Genomic DNA, 20182 nt, shown 5'->3' with positions numbered 1-20182 from the left:
ATTTACAATTAATTAATTAATTATATAAAAAAATAAATTTTCTTTTTAGATATATTTGAACATAAATTTTCTAAGCATTTACTTTTTTTAATATAAAATATATTTAAATAGAAGAGATAGAAAAATAGATAAAAAAAACCAAAAAAATAATTAAGATTGTTATAAATGTGAAAAGAACAAAAGATACTAAAATTAATATATGTACATGAAATTTTAACAGTACATTGTTTTTTAAAAAAATTAAAAATTAAAAATAAAAAATAAAAAATAAAAAATACATATAATTAGCTTTTAAAAAACAGATGCTACTCTTAAATAATTTTTAAAAAGATATCTTTCAAAAATTATAAGCTCCTACATAAATAATAAACTACCTTTACCATATTCATAATTTTGTTTTTATTTGCATGTATAAAAAACTATTAATAATATTTTAATTACAAATAAATACATGCAAGTGTGCTGTTGTTTTACATTTAAGAGTATATCATTATTATTTATAAAGTTGTGTAAGTAATTTTTATGTTATTAATCTTGTTATACATTAGATCTCATCTACGTGGTTAAAATGAAATATAGATATCAATTCAATCATGTAACTTACAATATTTTTTTTTCCTATTTAAGATTACATATATTCTTTTCTTAAAATAGCAACACACATTTTTATATGTTTTCTTTTTTACTTTATTTTTAAAAAATAAAAAACAATATATCAAAAACTAATTATAAGAGAATAGGTGGTGTAAAAGTGCCCAAAAAAGTACTCCTAAACTAAAAGATATAAATTTAGCTAATTTTTAGACTAAGTTTGAGTAACATGATATTCACACATTTTGTATAAATCTTGAAATACTAGTACTGTTTTACATTAAAAAATAGAAACTATAAATATTATTTAATAACATTTTATAAACATTAAATTTAATCAATTCAATCTAGTTACATATAATTTTTTAGTTGATCTCAAATTAGCTTGAAACAATGTCACACTTGCATATACTCGATTCGACGATTATACGGTTGAAATTTAACATTTATAACGAAATCATTAAAAATATATGAATAAATATATTAGAATGAAGTGTAATTATTTGCCCAAAAAATTATCCATTTTATTAACTTTAACGGTTAAAGTTTTTTCAGTTTATCCATTTAAAATAATAATTTTAAAAAAATATATACCTATTATATTTTTATACATCTAATATAATATACATTTTTCAATAAAAATTTACTACTTTTTCATACTTAAACTCAACCTTAAAAACTAATATTAATAAAACCAAAATTTTATAAACGTAAATCGCAGCATAGTATGTAAGTAATTTATGTGTACTACTATTAAGACAGCTAACAAAAAATATAAACTTCACTATTCATTAATACCTTTAAGACAGTTAACAAACCCCACAATCGTACAATCTCGCACATTGTTTTGGGGCAAACATGTATGATTAATGGAAATTTCCCTCCATCCTTTCTGCTTAGAAGTCACAGCAGTTTTTGTGACTTCCAAGACTCAAATTCAGTAATAATCCTAAAAAACCCAATCAAGCCTCTTCCCTCTTGCATTTCTCAAGATGAGAAACATCTTCGGTGTATATCTTTTCATTTACAAAATACAACCTATATCTGTTGGTAACTTTTACATTAATTAATTAAAGTAGGGATTAGCAGCAAAATATGCTAAAACCCCTACAAACGGTGCGTTAATGTATGTGGTTGGCTCAGATTTCCTAAAATCAACTCGATCATCCACATAAACATCATTTTCATCAGGTCCTCCAACAATGGCTCCCAAAAGCACATTAGGATTGGGATTCGTTGAGTTGTAGTTGATTGACCCTTCTTTGCATGCGATGAACTGGGGATGATCCTTGATCGAGGGTAAAGAAGAGCCACGGTGATGAATACGCTGCGGATAGTAGTTGCTATAGCCAACCATGTAGGATAAACCCATTGGGTTATCACCCAAAATGTAATCAACTTGCCTCTTAGCATGTTGGCGAAGTGTTTGTGCACTAACATAGACGTTTCCGCAATTGATGGTTTGCGACGTGCGTGTTAGGTAATTGGCATAAACCAACTCAAGGAAAGCGATTGAAGTTGCATGTTGCAAGTTGCTACCTCCGGGTCTGTACACTAGTCCACCAGGGGTGTACTCTATGTGTGAGCTTGGTGTTTCAGGTATGAGTGTGCAAATGAAGCTCTCTGCTGAGGACTTGTAGGACTCTAGAGAGTACATGTTTTCTTCTATAACTTCCTATAAAGAATTGATGAATTTATTGGGTATTAACAAAATGCACGTTTATTTTAATTTTTCTTTGGGTGTGTGAAAATGTGTAGTAGATATAGTTTAGGTGTCATTAAATTTTTGTGATTTTAAGATTGTGGTTGGATTGATTAGCTAGAGGAGTAATATGAGGCTGACCTTGGAGACAAGTACGTTAAGGCCAGCATGCTTGTTGTCCCAACCAAATTCATTTATGTTGTCGTCAGCACCAAGCGTTTTGCCATTGCTTTGAATGTAGTTTAAGAAATTGACGTCCTGTGTAGCCCTCCTTAGCCATGCGGCTCCCCATAACAACTCATCCTACCATGTTAATTAAAATCAACAACTTACCTATAAAAATTTAGCTAACTTCATCTACCGACAACATCGCCATATAAAAAATTGGCAACTTGATGCCCCAGCCATATATAAATCACTCGATTGTATGTTCATAATAATCTCTTATTCTCTCACTTCAATTAATCTTCACCATTCAAAAAACAAATTAAGGGCTACGATTTTAGCATAAGGAGACTGCAAAAAATTCGGCAGGAATGAATCTATTTTGAATTAATCCTTGATAAAATGCAATAATATCATATTTTTAGACCAACTAATTAAAGAAAAATTTAATATTTTTGCTTTTAAATCAATATTCAAAATTTTAAATTAACACTTTGTATAATGAATAAGTTGTTAAAATAATATCATATCAATCAAACAATCATTTTTAAAATGAAAAATTTTAAACATATGTTTTTGAGTATTTTTATTAATAAAATAACCCTTTATTAATTAATTGAACTTATCTTCAGTAATTTTAAAATTTTACTAGTTGTTTTCATTCATTATTAGCAGTTATAGTTAATTACCTGGTAGCCATCGAAGTCACAATAATATGGGCAGGCACCGTACTTGACATTATTATTGTCACTGTAAGCACCCCTATAGTTATCTGCAAATTGAAAAGCAGTGATTGCATTTCGAAGCAATGTCTCTGAATAACCAGGGTCCGATGACCGGAATGCCATGGATGAGGCTGCTAGTGCGGCGGCTGTTTCACCGGCGACATCGGAAGCGGCGTTTGGTGCATCAACAGCATACGTAGTCCTGGCTGTATCCATGTCCTCTGGCCTCTCCCAACAATCGTGGTCTGAACTTGGATCACCCACCTATGTCATTCATATTAACCAAAGTAACTAAGCAACCTCTGTCAACAATTTTCATATTAACCACTTAAGTTTATGAGTCTCTTATTTATGTACTATTTATTTATTTCTCTAACACTATATTTCCTTTGATATTAATTATGGAAAAGGAGAAGACAAGTATTCGCTATCAGCCTATGAATTTCACGGACTTTTAGAATAGAAAGGGTTCAGTCCTGCCTAATTAAGTGACTATAAATGACAAATTGTGAACATGGCCCATTGCTCCACCCTATGTTACTAGAGTCGAGTTGCTTTCATTTATTCAAAACACATTAATTGGGCTAAGAAAAAGAAGAAATACGAAAGACTCCGTATTCTAAGTCCAGGGATTAGTGTTGACCAAAGAAAAAAAATAAGTCCTAGGATTAGCACAACTTTCCCTAAAGACTAAAGCCTTATAAGTGTGTGTCTGATACGTATGTAAAAGCGCTTTATTCATTAGACCCTTGACCTTTCGATCATAGGTGGGGTCAGTGGTTCGATCTTTTTCAGCCCATTCCACAAGTTTAAACTAATCTACAGGAATTTAGGTTACTTTTATCTATCTACGCGATAATAATAATAAATTTAGTTGGTTCCCCAACCCCTTGAACATATGGGAAGAGGCATGGCCTGTTGTGGGTCCGAAACGTCAAAACCTAACAAGGGGCTCCCTAACGTGTTCACGGAATCTAGTTCGCGCTATCCGTATTGTGGGTTAGTTGAACCCACCTATGCCTATATACACAGTACTTTCTAAAAAAAATTTCAAGTATATATAAATTACGAGTTTTTTTATTCAAATTAATTTTTTTAAATCTGAGAATTAAATTAATATTATGTTATTTAATGAATTTGACATTTTATATATTTATTAATATATCACAGAAAATTTTTAAAATTATAAAAAATATATTATCCATTAAAATTAAACTAATTGCAATATTACTACTTTATTTAGACTCAATTGTACTTTTATTTTTTATTCTTTAATTTATCATAATTTTAGTTTTCCTTAATTTTATTGTTTAGGTTTAATTTTCATAATTTCTCAATTATTAAAATTAAAAGTCACTTTAATTCTAATTGTTATTCAATAAATAATAAAAACATGACGTGACATTAATTTATATAAATTAATAATTAAAAATGCATAAATAAATTTTAAATATAAATAAGAAAAACAAAATTGAGATTTTATTACAGTTAATTTTCATTTAAATATTTCATATATTTTTTCTTTATAAATATATGTAGATCAATGTTATATTGTATTATTGTTATACTTTATTAATTATTAAATGAAATTTATGATGACATATTTAATTTTAATAATTAAAAAATTATGAAGACAGAGTGCAAAAGCTTATAAATGTAAGAACCAAAATAATGTATAGACTGTTGTGAGTATAGAGACTTAAAATGAAACTAAACCTTTTGTTTAAAATGATAAAATCTGTCATAACTTGAATTCAATCATTAAGGGTGCAGGGAAGGGAAATTAAAAAGAAAGAAACGAAGCCGTTGAATGATTCCTCAGAGTATCACATTCAGTTCGTTCACATTGGAATAAAACGTTGAATTACCTGAACGAAAATGCGATTGGGCTGAGAAACAGTTTTGAGCAAATAATCAGTAGCCCAACGAACTGCGAGGAGTGCGTTCCTAAGCTCGTTAGGGGGCATCAAGTCCCCGAATTCCAGCACGCTCCACGCCAGCATTGTCGTCGTGAATGCCATGGGAAACCCGAATTTAACGTTGTCGCCGGCGTCGTAGTAGCCGCCGGTGAGATCCGTGTTGTAGTTCCACCCATCACCCAAACCCGAATTCGCTCTCCAACTCATTCTCTGATCCCCTGGCAGGAAACCCGATCGCTGTCCCTCAAAGAAGAGGATCGCTTTCGATAATGCGTCTTCGTAGTTATGGCTGTTCCCCAGTGGTAAACCCATAAACAGCAACACGTGGAACAAGCTCCACACCTTCATGTTCATTTTCGTTTTCTAGATTTCAAAGGGAACGTGATCCGACAGTTACACTGGGGAGTGAGGAGTGTCACTGAAATCACATGCTCACCCCAAATGCTTCACCATCACATATAATAGAGGTTAGGTTGGGGGCTTTTATATTTTGTGGGTCCAATCCCTTTTTTTTTTTTCTTGACTTTGATTCTTAATAGGGATTTAATATTGCTAATTAAAAGTTAACGACAGTTCTGCGCGCTCAACCCTAATGTTTATTGTTCTATGCGCGCGGTCGACGGATGGATGGGTCTACCGCTTTCTATTTATAACCACATACACCTCTAACTGGATTGTAGCTGCACATGATTCAATGCTATGGTTGAACCCAAAATCGTTACGTGACATTAGAAAGTTTGTTTTAACAATTTTAGATCCAAATGGGAAGCCCAAAAGTTTGACTTGCGCGACTTGCACGAGAGAATTTCGTTACCTGAAATCTGTTTATGATGAGTAAACAATAAAACAAACGTTTCCAAGTAAATATAATTACAAGTTGATGAGCTGCTAGCGATGTAATGGATTCCAAACTGTAGAATTGCGGGGACAAAGCACAAAAATGTTCGTTACCTATCCTGTTGAAGGTAGCACCAAAATGAGTGTTCCCTTTTTTTTTTTTTCAATCTAATTTAATCTGATTTCCAATCAAACTGTTTTTTTTTTTTAATTATTTAGAATAATTGAAAATCACAGGCCATTGCCTTGGGGGAATTTGATTCCTTTCAATGGTGCATGTACGGCAAGAAATCTCGCCCTTAACCTTCTGCAATCTTTAAAAGAAATATATCCTAATCTCCATAATTTGAGAGGCTATTATAGTGGATGGCCGAGTGTTTGGTTCGTTCACATCTAAACATCAAATTAGAGGTCAAATATTAGATTCTCGACAATAAAAGAAACAATTATACCCAGTATGCTATGGCAAACAGACAGCAAAGGCAGACTGCATAAGCCAATTTAGTGGACAACTTTATCGACCTCTTCGGGCTTTTGTCAATCCATTTAAAAAAACAAAGGGCCACTGTGACACCAGCACAATTTTCATGACTACATTGGGAGACCACAAAGGAGTTAAATAGAACAAACTACCTAAAAGGAATCATCATAAACTTTGGGATGATGATGCAATTTTATTACATGAATAACTGTTTAGAAAATATACATTTAAAGCACAGTGATTGCTAGATACACTACCAGTAATCAAAATAATAAATTGACCGCATGAAAAGAAAATGTCCAATGTGTAAAATTGAAATTATTTCGGACACGAGAATAACAATCGCCAGCTTCACTTCGGTCGCCTATTTAGAATATCATCTACGGTCTCTTTTACATAGTTGCCCACTCTATTCAAGTTTTTGGCAACACCGGATGCCACCAGGCCCGCATTTTTTTGAAACCTGCATATTTACAATCATCATGTGTTATAATTAGTAAGTTCAGAGACTACTTGCATGTTTGGCTCAACTTATTTTAAAGAAATAATCGCTTATTTTTTAAAGCTTTGTAACAGAGCTTCTGAAAAATAACCGATTATTTTGCCTAAAAAGAGCTTTCCCAAAACATGCACTACATCCCTAGTTCAAGTCTCTAGCAACCGGACACAAACTACAAGAGCTAACATGTCTATATGCTTAAAACTTCTACTTGCCTGTTAAAGAAATCTTCTGTTTTAGAAATTGGAGATTTTTGTCTTCGTAGTTCATGTTCTGGACAAACAGGACCAAAAATCAAGACATGAAAAGGCACGGTAAGAAAAATGAAATAAAAGTATGCACAAAATATAATCTCCAACAAAGTATAAGAATCTTAACTAATCAAACAGTTATTCAGAAAACCACACACAAATAAAATCATTTTTAGTATAAAATAATTATTTGACAGAGAAATTCATGCAGAATGAAAATTTGATTTCCTGTTAAACAATAACATGTTTTATTGGCTTATTAATGTAAAATAGATAATGATAATTATACGGGAAGATTGAGTGATCTAGAAGAAATAATCACTGCCTACAGTCGTGAATAGCATTGTGTTGAGTGTTCCATGTGACACATTCATGATGATATATCACTCGCCCCATTACAAGTATAGAGAAGTCCACTCGTGGCCTAGGCAAAGGAAATTGCTTAAAAATGAAGTGTTTATGAAAATCTTTATACAGAATTTATAAATTAACAAATAATATATTCAAGAGAAATGCTGTTGAGAAAACTAAATGAAGCCCAAACTAAAAGAGTTCATGTCAATTTTGTTTTAAAGATAATGTAGATAAAAATCAGTTGGGACTTCTAGATATCTTGATAATGCAAACGCATATCTAAGCTGTTTAGCCCAATAAAGAACAACTTGAGGATGTTGGAAAAGCACAGATTAGTCCTAATGTTTCAATGACCTTGCACATGAACTTCCAGTGTAAAATCTTCCACATTTTTGGAGAAAGGTATCATGGATACAGAGAGTGAACATAAACTAATGATCTCCAACTCCAAGATACAAGAGAATTATCCAAATATGCATTGGCTTTTATATTTACCACTATTATTTTTCCAAGTTAATGTGGAATGATTGAAAAAGAAGGATGTAACCACTGTATATAAAAAGAAATACTAGAAACACAATACCCTCAGTTTTATGAGTAGCAGGAACTCGGTCAGCAGGTGAAGTTGAAGCTTTCTCTTCCAAGACCACCTGAAACGTGTTAATAGTGTCATACACTTAGACCAAATTTTCTTTGAATACATTTTTAAGGGACTACTTATGTACCACCTCACCCCCACTCCCCATTATTCTTTTAATTTTCTCTTGAGGAATGCTAACAACACACCCCTAAGTCCTCACTATTGGTGGAAATCATGTGATCACTCAACAATTAACAAGAATGATTAATAAGGGGGTGGGACCAAAATTACTTAGTGCCACATAAGTTTTACCTAACAGTGTTGAGTGTAAAAGAGTGTCTCAACCATTTCTCTTTTATCTTTATTGGCTTCACAAGTTTATTATTTGACCCCTGTAATAAATTGTTGCTATCTCCATGATACATATAACTCTATATTACACACAATATGTACCAACTCCCAAGAAACCTTTGGAACAAGAGAAACCTAGCTTTTGCAAATACGTAGTGTAAAAGCGAAAGGAGGTTGAGAGATAAAACCTCAAGTCCAACACAAAAGGGCAGTTTTGCTGTTTTATCCTGCGAGTCAGTTGATGAATCTTTGTTGTCTAAGTAGACAGAGTACCCAATACAAGCATACTTGAAATTTGTAAAGCTACGGCCCTTTTTCGAAGCTTCCAACTCAGTTTCTCCCACAACATAAGGGGGCACTGGTTATATGCATAAGAGTGTCAATATCAAACCATTAAAGGAGGTTTATGATAAAATAATGATTAAACTATAATAAATAAAGCAAATGATGGAAAATAGAACCAATCCATAAGAAAAATAAAACTATAGTAAGCAATAATATCTATTATAAAAGATAATGTACTAAGAAATAGTAACAGAATAATCTGGATGAAGGTCCACCATGAGGATAACAATGGATGTAATGAGTAAACTAAATGAACAAAATGAAATAAAATAAATGCAGTAAAAATATAAGGTCCAAAAACTTAATTAATAAAAAAAAAACACTGCAACCCCAACAAAATACAATACATCATACATCCAAACAACATAAGTTCAGTACATGTGTAAAATTTGTATAGAAGTTATAAATAAAAGAAAAAGGATAAAGAAACAAATTTAAATAAAAAAAGTTTAATTGTATTTTTGGTCTTCATACTTTTTAGTCTGTATGATTTTGGTTCTCTTAATTTTAATTGCTTTTTAATTCCCTTAATTTTTCAATTGTTCATATTAAATCTCTTACCTCAAAGTCCAATACAATAATTAACAAAAATATAATAAAAATGTAACATATTGATTTATATGAATTAATAACTAAAAAATACATAAATTATTAAAATAAAAATAATACATAAAATGTAAAAAATATAATAAAAGCTTCTTTCATTTTTTTATTTTATAATTTTTTATAAATTTGTATAAATCAATGATTTATTATATTTTTATTAATTATTTGATGAAATTATGGGATGAGAGATTCAATTTAAACAATTAAAAATTATGAAGACTAAATATGAGCAATTAAAATTAGATGATCTAAAATCACACATAACCTAAAGTATGAAGACTAGAAATACAATTAAGCCTTAAAAAATATAAAGATAACAAGACTATACATCACTTGTAAATAATGCTGAATTATTCCAAAAGCTTTAACAGCCTGTTTTGGATGAGAATTTTTAGTAAATGATTCATTTTATAAATGAATTCTTTGTTTGGGTAGTTTATGAAATGTGGTTAGGAATTGATTTGATTTGGAAATCCATCTAATTTTATTGTGTAAATTAGATATCCAATCAAATTTGATTGTCATGGTTTAAGTTTTAATTATTTAAATACACTATTTTACCCTTGTTTATCAACTTCAAAGCTTCGCACAACATTTCTCCTCCATTCCTCACATTTTGCTCATGCTCACCCTTCTTTAAAATGCTCAGTCTCACTTTATGAAGGTTAGTCTCAAGTAGCATTTGGTCCATCTTCTCTTTTAATCTTAGGAGTTGCTTTGAAGTTAGAATGATACCTTCAGAAGCAATGCTAAATTTGTTTCATAATTTATTATTTTAGGATATAAGATACTTTTAAACCATGGAGAGAACAACATTCCCATAAAAGCTCCTTTAATTGCAAGCATTCCTTTAATTAACTTCAGCAGAAACTCCTTCCTTTTTTTGTTTGGTCTTACTTTAAAGTTAAAAGTAATAACTTAACTTTTTTAAGCTTAAATATCCATACCAATCCCCAAATCAAGCTACCACCAACCAGCTGCCATCACATAGCTCACAAGATTTCATGGCCATTGTGGACAAACTAAGACCTACCATACTGCCACTGAAGTTGACTAATAGTAACAGATCAGCACCCATTACTGAACTGCCCATTTGCCTCACTACACCTCACCTGTTCCACACAGCCATTACATACCAGTGTCAAACCCAGCTGCTTCCCATGCAGAGCTATTGCAGACCTAAGCCAGCACCATCATGAGTTGCAAATGACATTGCCTAAAGTGAATTCATTTGATTCAGAAATCACGTGTTTAGAGGAAAGGTTGGGGAGTGAAGAGAAGAACTAAGAAGGCACCTTGTTTCAAAATAAAGAAGCAGAAGCTCCTCTAATTAGCTTTCATAGAAGTTCCTTTTGCCTTTTAATGTTTTCCCTTCATTCAAAATAGAAACTCCATTTGCTTTTTTAGAGCTTCTCTAAATTTATGTTTGGTTTTGCGTCTCCTTTTAAAGAGAAGATAAGCGCGCACACAAGGAAAAAAAGGCCTTCATTTAAAAAAAAATAACAAAAAAAATAAAATATATATATATATATATATATATATATATATATATTTTTTTTTTTTTATTTTATTTTATTTTTTATTTTTTATTTTTAGTTTTTCCAAAATTCTGAATGGCTGCTTTTCCTGTTAAGGAAAAGTGAAGTCCCCCAAAAAGCCTAACTCTCTCCATTTCTCAGCTTCAGCCTGCTGTCAGGATGTATTATTGATCACTTTCTTGACCACAAGGATTAAGATGAGCACAAGTGCCCTCATGCTGGATTTTAAATAATTTCAAGTAAATGGTAATTGTCAAGAAAAACAAAGAATCGAGTTTCAAGTTCAGGGTAAAGGGATAGGTAGTGTGTAGTGGTGAACTAGTGATTTGTAACAAAAATTAACAAAGATTCCAGTAAAGGCGAAAAGGATATCAACACAGCTCGTAATTTATACACAAAGAGAGAGAAAGAGAGAGAGAGAGAGAGAGAGAGACCTTGCTCGAGTGTTCCAGAGATGCCAACGCATGTGGGATTTTTAGATTTGGCTTTATGAATGGATGAGTAATACGCGCATCCCTTACACGATTTTCCTTTGGATCCTCTGGGGGCATGTGGCCGGTTAGGGTTAGGGTTAGGGTTTGAGTTTGGATTTGGGTTACCGTCAGAAATGGGACTGCGAGTATGACCTGCTCCTTCTCCTACCGTTGCAGCTTCGTCTCCGGTGACCGCCATCAATTCGATTATCTTCCTATGTTACTGTTATGATCCCAAATCTTCGCTCAATCTCAACCGGGAAAAACATAGGAGCCGGGCAACGCATCGAAACTTCATGAAACGCAGCAATGGATTTTTATTTTTATTTTTTTGGTCAAGACAGCACTGGATCTTTTGGGTTGGGCTTCCTTTCGATAATTTTGGATCTGATCAGTGCTGACATATAATTTATTTGCATTGACCAAAATACATATATATAATATCACATCTCTCTGACCCAAATACATCAACATTCGTCCTGGACTTTTTTTCACATTATTGTTTTGGTGGGCTTGTCCTTGCTTTTTTTTTTTAACATCAAAATCTACAATTTTCCTTTCAACGTTTTAATCATGGCATATTATTTTTATTTAATATTATTAACTGCAAGTTGTAAACTTATTTATTATTATCGCATAGTTAATTATAGCTATATCATTAAAATAAATTTATGATAATCTTATTTAATGATGCAATAATATATCATTGTACGTTAGTGTAATCAGTAATTTGAACCTTACCATCCCCTTTAATTAAAAAAAAAAACAGCACGTTGTGATAATACAAGATTAAAATACAATCATTAATATATACATCAACTGTTTAGACTAAGTGTGTGTTGGAAAATTTTTAATAATCCCGTTTTGACGTAAAGATTATAACTCATAACATTATTGGATTATATTCATATTTTAACTATTTATTAATCAATTTATTTCACCTACTTAATATTTGAAGAGTAGAATAATTTTTAAAAAGTAACACTAATAATTATTTTACATACTTTACAAAACAAATTGGATGAAAGCATTTTATTTTTTTTTAAGAAACTTCAATGATCCTCAAACACATTTAGAATCAAACTCTTTAGTCAATGTAATTAAAGTTGACAAAATAGGTTATCTATCCCATTTAAATTAGTCTATTGTAGCTAAAGAGCTTTATCCGACCAAGTTAAACAAATACAGATCGAATTCAAATTTATAAAAATATTGTTCAAAACAAGTAAAATCTAGTTATTCGTTGAATAAAATTAAAAATGTTCAAATTTAATTCAATGTCAAAATTTAAAGTATAAACTCCAAATTTTATGAAGGAAATTCAGGCCAACTCTGTTAAACAAACTCATTTTATTGGCTTTAAACAAAATCAGTAACATCTTACAACTAAATATTTGATGAAGTAAAAAAGAGAATATCAGATGTCCTTTATTGTCTATGCATACATAAAAACTACAAAATCAAATAGTCAAACCTATAAGTATGCATGATTTTGCAAATTTTGTTGGCACATAGTTGAATTAAACATGCAATATCAACCCAAAAAATCCTCTATGATTCATGGAGAGGACACTTTAGACGATAACTAGGTACCGCAACAAGTTGAACAGCTCTTGGTGCAGTGAGGCCAAACACGTCATTCATATCAAGCTCACTGGGTTTCATTCCATTGGGTAACTCCCATTTGAAACAATGAAGCAAGTGAGCCGCAGCCATTTCTACAGCATAGAGGCCAAGTTGCATTCCTGGGCATGACCTTCGACCTGACCCAAAAGGAATAAACTCAAAATTTCCCCCTTTAAAATCTGGCATGTCATCATTCAAAAACCTCGATGGGTTGAATTTCTCTGGTTCATCCCATGCCATCTCGTCACGACCAATGGCCCATGCATTGATCCAAACACGAGTTCCTTTTGGAATAGCGTAACCTGCAAGAACACTATCCTTTGCAGCCTCATGTAGAAGAAGTGGAATTGGAGGGTGTAGTCGCAAGGTTTCTTTGATAGCGCATTTAAGATATGTCAATTTTTCAAGATCAAATTCATTGAATCTTCGGCCCAAGCCCACTACATCCAATAGCTCTTGTTGGACCTTTTCGAGATCCACTGGACTCTTCATCAGCTCTGCTAAGGTCCATTCTACCACTGATGCTACTGTCTCTGTTCCCCCAAACATGACGTCCTAATATTTGGAACATTAGACTTTTTTACATATAAAGTCATTTCAATATTAAATAAAAAAAAACTACAAGTAATAAATATTTGAAATGACCCATCTGATCAAAATCCTCAAAAAGTACATTAAACGGATCTTTTGCATTTGTACAAAGTAGGATAACTAAGTCAAATTAAAATTTACCTTAGAACGAGCTTGAATTTAAGAGTTAAATCTGGATTATTTAATAAAATGTAAAAGTGTGAGTAATAATTATTAAGAGTGATAATTTATATATTTTTAATAATTTTTTTCCTAAAATATTGTTTTACTATAATAATAAAATACACGAACAAGTAATGAATATTAGAATCTGAATAAAAAAATTCCTTTACAATCACTGCATATTAATGGCACTTTATACATTTTGTTCGTCAATCATTTTGATTACTTTTTCAAAAGGAGTAATTAAAAAATTACATTTAAGATTTTTAAGAATGCCTTTTTAGTTTTCACGTAAAAAATATAATTATTAAACAATATTTTTTAATAAAAATACTAGTTTAACTTATCTAAAATGCTGTACAGGTTAGCAGATAAAGTTAAAAAATATATATATAACGGTTGATTGAAAAATATTAATTGTTAATGTTTAATAAATTTATTATAGTCTTAAATATTAATCTTTTAATCAAAATTTATAACTCTACACTTTATTTCCCCTTGTTAGTTTACACCCTTCTCAACAATTATTTTATTTTCTTTAATTTCTCAGTTAAATAAAAAGTTGTCGGTTCAATTCTACACAATAATTATTGGTTATTTGAAATAATGAGTCGCTTTAATACTTTTGTCTTTTCAATAAATATTATTATGAATACTTTAATGCTTTGTTTAATAGTGTTGACAATATTTTAAATATATATTAAAGTTTTTTTAGATTACTTATATAATTTTTAGTAGCATAATACGTTAAAGTTAAAGTATACTTTAAATAAATATAATATAAAATTAATTTGTGTAATTGAGTGCAAGTTTTACGTGACATGGACCAAACAAAGTAGAAGTAACAAAATGTAAAGTGCTTACCATGATAAGAGCTTTGATGTTGTCTCTGGTCAACTTAAGCATCAATGGAGGATTATCTGAGTGAGTAGTGTCACCATCTTTCTCATAAAGGAAAACCATTAGCTCATCAACCATATCTGAATCCACTTCGTTCTCGACGCTCTTTTGCTTCATGTTTTTCCTCTTTGACATGTGATCATCAATAATCTGGTCAATGAAAACATCAAGTGCTTGTCGTGCATTTGCCATTCTTTTATTAAACTCTTGTGCATGAAACCAACCTAACCATGGAATAAAATCCGCAATGTTGAAAGCTCCAAAGAGCTTTGAGAACTCTTGCAAGATTTTCATGAATTCCTCTTGTCCTTCATTTAAGCTAGCCCCAAACGCGGCCTTAAAGGTGATGCTCCTAGTTAGAGCGAAAATCATCGCACCCAAGTTAATAGGTGAGCCAATTTTACTTGCCACGGTTTGGACCATTCCTTCAACCTCTTCGCGTACGGAAGCCCATGATTCGGCCCGTTTTCGGCTAAACAATTTCATCACACAAATCTTACGCATTTGTCGCCAAAACGGGCCGTAGTTTGCAAAAGCCATGTCAGCTCGATCATATGTTAAGTAAGTAATTGCCACGTTTGCGGGCCTGTTAGAGAAATCACCGTCCTGGGCTTGGAGCACTTCACGGGCCATTTCTGGTGTAGACACAGCCACTATATGTAGCATACCCATTCGGAGATGACAAAGCCCACCGTACTGTTTGGCAAGTTGAGCCAAACCACGGTGTGTAAGTTGATCCATCATGAACAAATTTCCTACGATGGGTAGCCCCTTTGGGCCTGGTGGGTAAGGGAGCTTCTTCCATAGGTAAGGTATGAAAACAACGAAGAAGACTGAGATAGGGAGGAGAAGAAAAAGAATGGTTGAAGGATGAACAAATTGCAAAACAAACTCCATTAGTGTGTAGATGGAAATCTGTGAAAGGAGGCATTTATAGAGTGAATAATTGTTTGGACAAAATTTAGTTGCAAGTCATTAACTGATTTTAGTTTTTTAGTCAAATTATAATTTTGCTTCAATAACACTTGACTACATTAAATCTTACTGTTCTATTTTAAAAAATAGTATTTTTTTTACTTTAAACAAATAAACATAAAGAATTGCATCTCAGTTATTTTTTGCATGTAAGGAATAAGTGGGAAGAATTAAAAGCAAAGTGACAATCTATTTATTTGAATGTATTAATTAATTTGCTTTAAACATAAACAAACAAATCAATAAAAATAAAAGATAAACATCACGTACATGTCAATAAATTGAATGTATTTATATTTTTTATACAATTGAAACTTTTTCCTTTTTCAATTTTTTATTTAATATTTTTTTATCTCTTGTTTAGATATAAGTTTTGCTTTTCTTTTCTTTTTATTTTTTGCATGTAAGGAATAAGTGGGAAGAATTAAAAGTAAAGTGATAATCTATTTATTTGAATGTATTAATTAATTTTCTTTAAAAATAAACAAACAAATCAATGAAAATAAAAGATAAACATCACGTACATGTCAATAAATTAATGTATTTATATTTTTTATACAATTGAAACTTTGTCCTTTTTCAATTTTTTATTTAATATTTTTTTATCTCTTGTTTATATATAAGTTTTGCTTTTTTTTTCTTAATGTGTAAATAGACAAATAATTAACATTACATCTAATATTTATTACATGTACGGGTTTGGTAACCATCTTTAAGGTTCTCACATAATGGTTTAGTAAAGGGATTAAAAAATGACATAAGTTTTAAGTGCAATTTTTTAGGTGTTTTGAGGTTCATTCAATAATCAAGATTGGATTTTTATCTTGACAACTTGTGCAATCAAAGCTAAAATTGAAGGGTAATATTTATTATTAAAGCAAAAGTCTAATTTTAATAAGATAATAACATAAAAAGTATTATACCTAAATTTTGTTTTGAGAAATATGTGATAAAAAATAAAACGTATTTAAAAGTCAAAAGAATATTTAATTTTTTTGAAAATTTAATGATATTTAATGGCTTTTAAATGCACGTCAACAAATATATTGTTACCTTTTTTATCCGATTTTATATTTTATGCAATTAATTAGTAAGATTTTAATTTAAAATATTTGAGATGTTATATTTATTAGAGGTTTTTTTTATTTAGAATATTTATTATATTTTGTTATTATAAATTTTATTGAAATTAAAATATCTTGATTATTATAGATTTTTTATATTTTATTTTTACTTTATTTAAATTTATTGAAGTTTGTATATAAATACCTTTTATAAACACTGGAGACGAATTACCGAGATCAAATATTATATAAATTATTCAGATATTTGAGTTGAAAAGTATCTATCTTAAAATAATTTTCTAAGCTTATCTAGGGAGTAACTTACTCAATAAAATACTTTGTGTTCCTTTGATGAAAACATTTAAAAAAAACGATACCATAAATAATTGGATAAAATAAAATAAAAATATTATTAACATTTTTTTTAATGCACTTTTAGGAGTTAGTTAAAATTTATTAAAAGTTATAAAGTTAATGTGATTTCACTATTTCTTACTCGTAATTTAATGTTTCATACTCATACTTTTATAATTTTTAATAAAATTAAATTAATAATGAAAAGTATACAAAAAATATATTATTAAAAAAATTAAATAATAATAAATAAAAGTATAATTAGTTGAATGTTTGAGATAAATAAATAATAATAAATTAAGACATAAATTATAAGGTGAGATCTTCGTATTTTTCAATATTTAGGTATCTATAAGACAAATCAAGGAGAAGAAGTGCTTGACAAAAGTTTATTGAGGTGCTTAATCACAAACTAACATCTTGGAAGTATAAATACATTTTTATTGGGGTAGAGTAACACTACTTAATGTCGTTCTAAATAGTCTTCCACTAAATTATTTATCTTTTTGAAGAATGCCATCAGGTGTCATAAAAAAAGTAGTGAAGATTCAACGTCGGTTTCTTTGGAGTGACGTGAAGGAATCATTAAAAATAACTTGGGTTAAATGAGAAAGAGTATGCATGCCAAAGAATGAGGGCGGTTTGGCAGTGAAAAATGTGGAATGATTTAATTAGAGCTTGTTGGGTAAATGGGTTTGAAGAGTATTGAAGTTTCCAAACTCATTTTGCTTTAATGTGCTGCAAACGTGGTATGGATCATATGTTGATATGTTAGTTTCTTTGGAAGTGACTCACAATGCTTCAGATTGGTGGAGGAACATAGTGTGGATTTGTAAGCAAGCCAACAAGTGGATAAATTCTAATGTCACACGAGTTCTTGGTGATAATCATTCATTTAATTTTTGGAGGCATAAACGACTAAGAAACATTGCGTTGGCGAATTCATACTCAAGGTTATTTTCTGCAGCAACTAATAAGGAGGCAAAGGTAGTGGATAATGGACGATTTGAGATGGACAAATGGGTATGAAAAATTCCTTTAAGAAAGGAATTGTTTGCATGGAAGTAGGATCTACAAGCGTAGTTGTGGGAGACTATGGAAGGTAAGAGATCGAGGGAAAATGTGAATGACATGTTGATGTGGAAGTAGCGGTTTGGAGTTGTGTCTAGTGCAGACATTATGTAAAATTTGGAAGGTCAATGCACTGAAGAAAATAGTGGTATTTGTGTGGCGTTTGTTGCTTAATGCAATTCTAATACAGAAGAATTTCATTAAACGTAGATTGACAATTTCTTCAGAAGCATGTAGGCTTTGTGATATCAAAGATGAGGAGGTATTGCATCTTTTTGTGCGTGCGATATTTCTATAAAACTATAATATATGGTATTCGAATAGTTTGGTGTCAATATATGCTTACCTAAAAATTTGCATAGACATTATTGATTGTGATTGAAGCATGTTTGGAATGATTGAAAACTATGAATGATTACAGCGATACACTAGAGTTGTGAAAGATTGGGGTGGTAGGAATACTTTAGGAAAAAGAGGGTGGTGGTGACATTAACGGTAAGCGTGGGTGCACCATAGGCCACACACTCTTCTCCTAACTCGGCCTCTGACCAATACCTTTGTTAAGGGACCCATGATCGCACATGTTATATCTGTAAGGCGGGGGCTAACCGCTGACCATTCATAGTATGAAACTAAGTTAGTGTCTGAGGTTGAGGACATCAGAAATACTATGATTACAGTGCCACATTGAATTTGGTTAACGTGCAGTGAGGGCACGTGTGTGTAAAATGATTGAAGGTGCACTAAGCGCATCTATGTATGAATTAATGTGCAAATATGTGTGTATTGTTGAAAAGAGTAAATTAATGTTGTTAAAGTGTGATTTTATTATATTAGCAATTGTTATGAAATAGGTAAGGTGAGTCTTTATGTTTGTGTGTGTGATAGCGTAGAAGACTCATCCTTGCATTTATTTTTCAGGTGACTAAGACGATTAACACTAAGCTCAGTGAATGAGATAGATGATACTACTATAGGACTTAAATAATTATTTTTTGAAATTTGTGATGTACTAAATAGGTCTTGTAGCATTTATTTTTATTCAAATTTGTAACTCATCCTATATTTTGAAATACTTTATTGAAACCCTGTACTTGAAACCATTTAAAATGAAATTTTTATTATCCCTTTTTTACTTGCAAAAATATCTCATTTTGAAAATAAATATACATAGAGGTACAAAGAGAAAACAGTTGTAGAGGAACTAACATTTTAAGGATACTAAAATTTCTAAAAACTTTCCAAAGCACATCTTAACGTGATTTAATCAGAGAAAACAAATTTAGAGGGTTAAAGGAGAGATCCAATCATGAATTCTAAATCATCACAAGAATACGACAAAAAAAACTTTTATTTGATAGAACAAGTAAGAGTCATTTTTCTTCTTATTATTTTTTTGTTTATACTATGTATTCCTCTCTTATTCTCTATTCATTCATACAAAGATATAACACTTTCTAACTCTAAAAGTTTGTCTCCCTTTCTTTACCAAACTTTACAAATTTAACATTTTCTAACCCTAAAAATATATTCTCTTTAACCTTACAAATCCTAATTCAATAAAAAAATTTCCTTTTTTTTTCAAACGCTAAAAATACTAATTTTTCTAATTTAAACCCTAAAAAATAAAGTTCAATAAATATCTTTTTTTTAACCCTAAAAGTACTAATTTTTTCAAACCTTAAAAGATTCACTTTTTTGTTGAACCCTTTAAAACCTAATATTTTTTTAATCCTAAAAATCTATCCTCTTCTGCAAATCCCTAAAAACTTAGTCTTCTAACTCTAAAAATATTTTTTTTCAAAAATAAAATATGATTCCTTTTTTGTTTATGTTTTTTTTCAAAAGATATACATATTTTTTTTTTTAATTTGAATTCACGCAAAGACCAAACAATGTTAATAAAATGGTAGATCTATCTTTAATGTTTTTTAGATCCTAAGAGTTTATTGAGTAACTATGTGCTAACTTAAATATTGTGAAAGGCAAGGACAAGTTTGTTTCAAAACTAAGAAATTAAAA

General features: G+C 30.6%; 3 protein-coding genes across 3 annotated transcripts; all 3 read right to left on the bottom strand.

Annotated features, from left to right (window-relative positions):
• Positions 1-1657: 1657 nt before the first annotated feature.
• On the bottom strand, positions 1658-5324 carry LOC113864873 (endoglucanase 24-like). Its single transcript, XM_027499067.1, has 4 exons — positions 5052-5324; positions 3148-3447; positions 2435-2596; positions 1658-2266 (listed from the first exon to the last, which is right to left on the bottom strand). Exons 1-4 carry the CDS (start codon positions 5307-5309, stop codon positions 1658-1660), a joined length of 1329 nt encoding a protein of 442 aa, XP_027354868.1. The 5' UTR covers positions 5310-5324.
• A 1108-nt stretch (positions 5325-6432) lies between these two features.
• LOC113864874 lies at positions 6433-11734 on the bottom strand. Its single transcript, XM_027499068.1, has 5 exons — positions 11379-11734; positions 8644-8813; positions 8108-8174; positions 7135-7192; positions 6433-6883 (listed from the first exon to the last, which is right to left on the bottom strand). Exons 1-5 carry the CDS (start codon positions 11614-11616, stop codon positions 6772-6774), a joined length of 645 nt encoding a protein of 214 aa, XP_027354869.1. The 5' UTR covers positions 11617-11734; the 3' UTR covers positions 6433-6771.
• A 1234-nt stretch (positions 11735-12968) lies between these two features.
• LOC113864871 (cytochrome P450 84A1-like) lies at positions 12969-15593 on the bottom strand. The gene is made up of 2 exons (XM_027499064.1): positions 14661-15593; positions 12969-13598 (listed from the first exon to the last, which is right to left on the bottom strand). The coding sequence occupies exons 1-2, from the start codon at positions 15591-15593 to the stop codon at positions 12969-12971; spliced, it is 1563 nt and encodes a 520-aa protein (XP_027354865.1).
• Positions 15594-20182: the final 4589 nt, after the last annotated feature.

The sequence above is a fragment of the Abrus precatorius genome, unplaced genomic scaffold (genome assembly GCF_003935025.1).
Source record: "Abrus precatorius isolate BTA unplaced genomic scaffold, Abrus_2018 Scaffold4, whole genome shotgun sequence".
Lineage (NCBI taxonomy): Eukaryota > Viridiplantae > Streptophyta > Magnoliopsida > Fabales > Fabaceae > Abrus > Abrus precatorius.
Note: the sequence above shows the minus strand (reverse complement) of the source record. Positions and strands in the feature narration are given on the sequence as shown.

What these genes read in the sequence shown, in the direction of transcription:
- LOC113864873 (XM_027499067.1), bottom strand. Translation starts at nt 5,309, where the DNA reads ATGAGTTGGAGAGCGAATTCGGGTTTGGGTGATGGGTGGAACTACAAC. An exon ending in GTGACTTCGATGGCTACCAG is followed by an intron (nt 2,597 to 3,147) that starts GTAATTAACTAT and finishes TTAACATGGTAG; the next exon opens with GATGAGTTGTTATGGGGAGC. An exon ending in TTAACGTACTTGTCTCCAAG is followed by an intron (nt 2,267 to 2,434) that starts GTCAGCCTCATA and finishes AATTCTTTATAG; the next exon opens with GAAGTTATAGAAGAAAACAT.
- LOC113864871 (XM_027499064.1), bottom strand. Translation starts at nt 15,593, where the DNA reads ATGGAGTTTGTTTTGCAATTTGTTCATCCTTCAACCATTCTTTTTCTT. An exon ending in ACATCAAAGCTCTTATCATG is followed by an intron (nt 13,599 to 14,660) that starts GTAAGCACTTTA and finishes TCCAAATATTAG; the next exon opens with GACGTCATGTTTGGGGGAAC.
- LOC113864874 (XM_027499068.1), bottom strand. Translation starts at nt 11,616, where the DNA reads ATGGCGGTCACCGGAGACGAAGCTGCAACGGTAGGAGAAGGAGCAGGT. An exon ending in CTCTGGAACACTCGAGCAAG is followed by an intron (nt 8,814 to 11,378) that starts GTCTCTCTCTCT and finishes GCATATAACCAG; the next exon opens with TGCCCCCTTATGTTGTGGGA. An exon ending in TGCTACTCATAAAACTGAGG is followed by an intron (nt 7,193 to 8,107) that starts GTATTGTGTTTC and finishes CTGTTTGTCCAG; the next exon opens with AACATGAACTACGAAGACAA.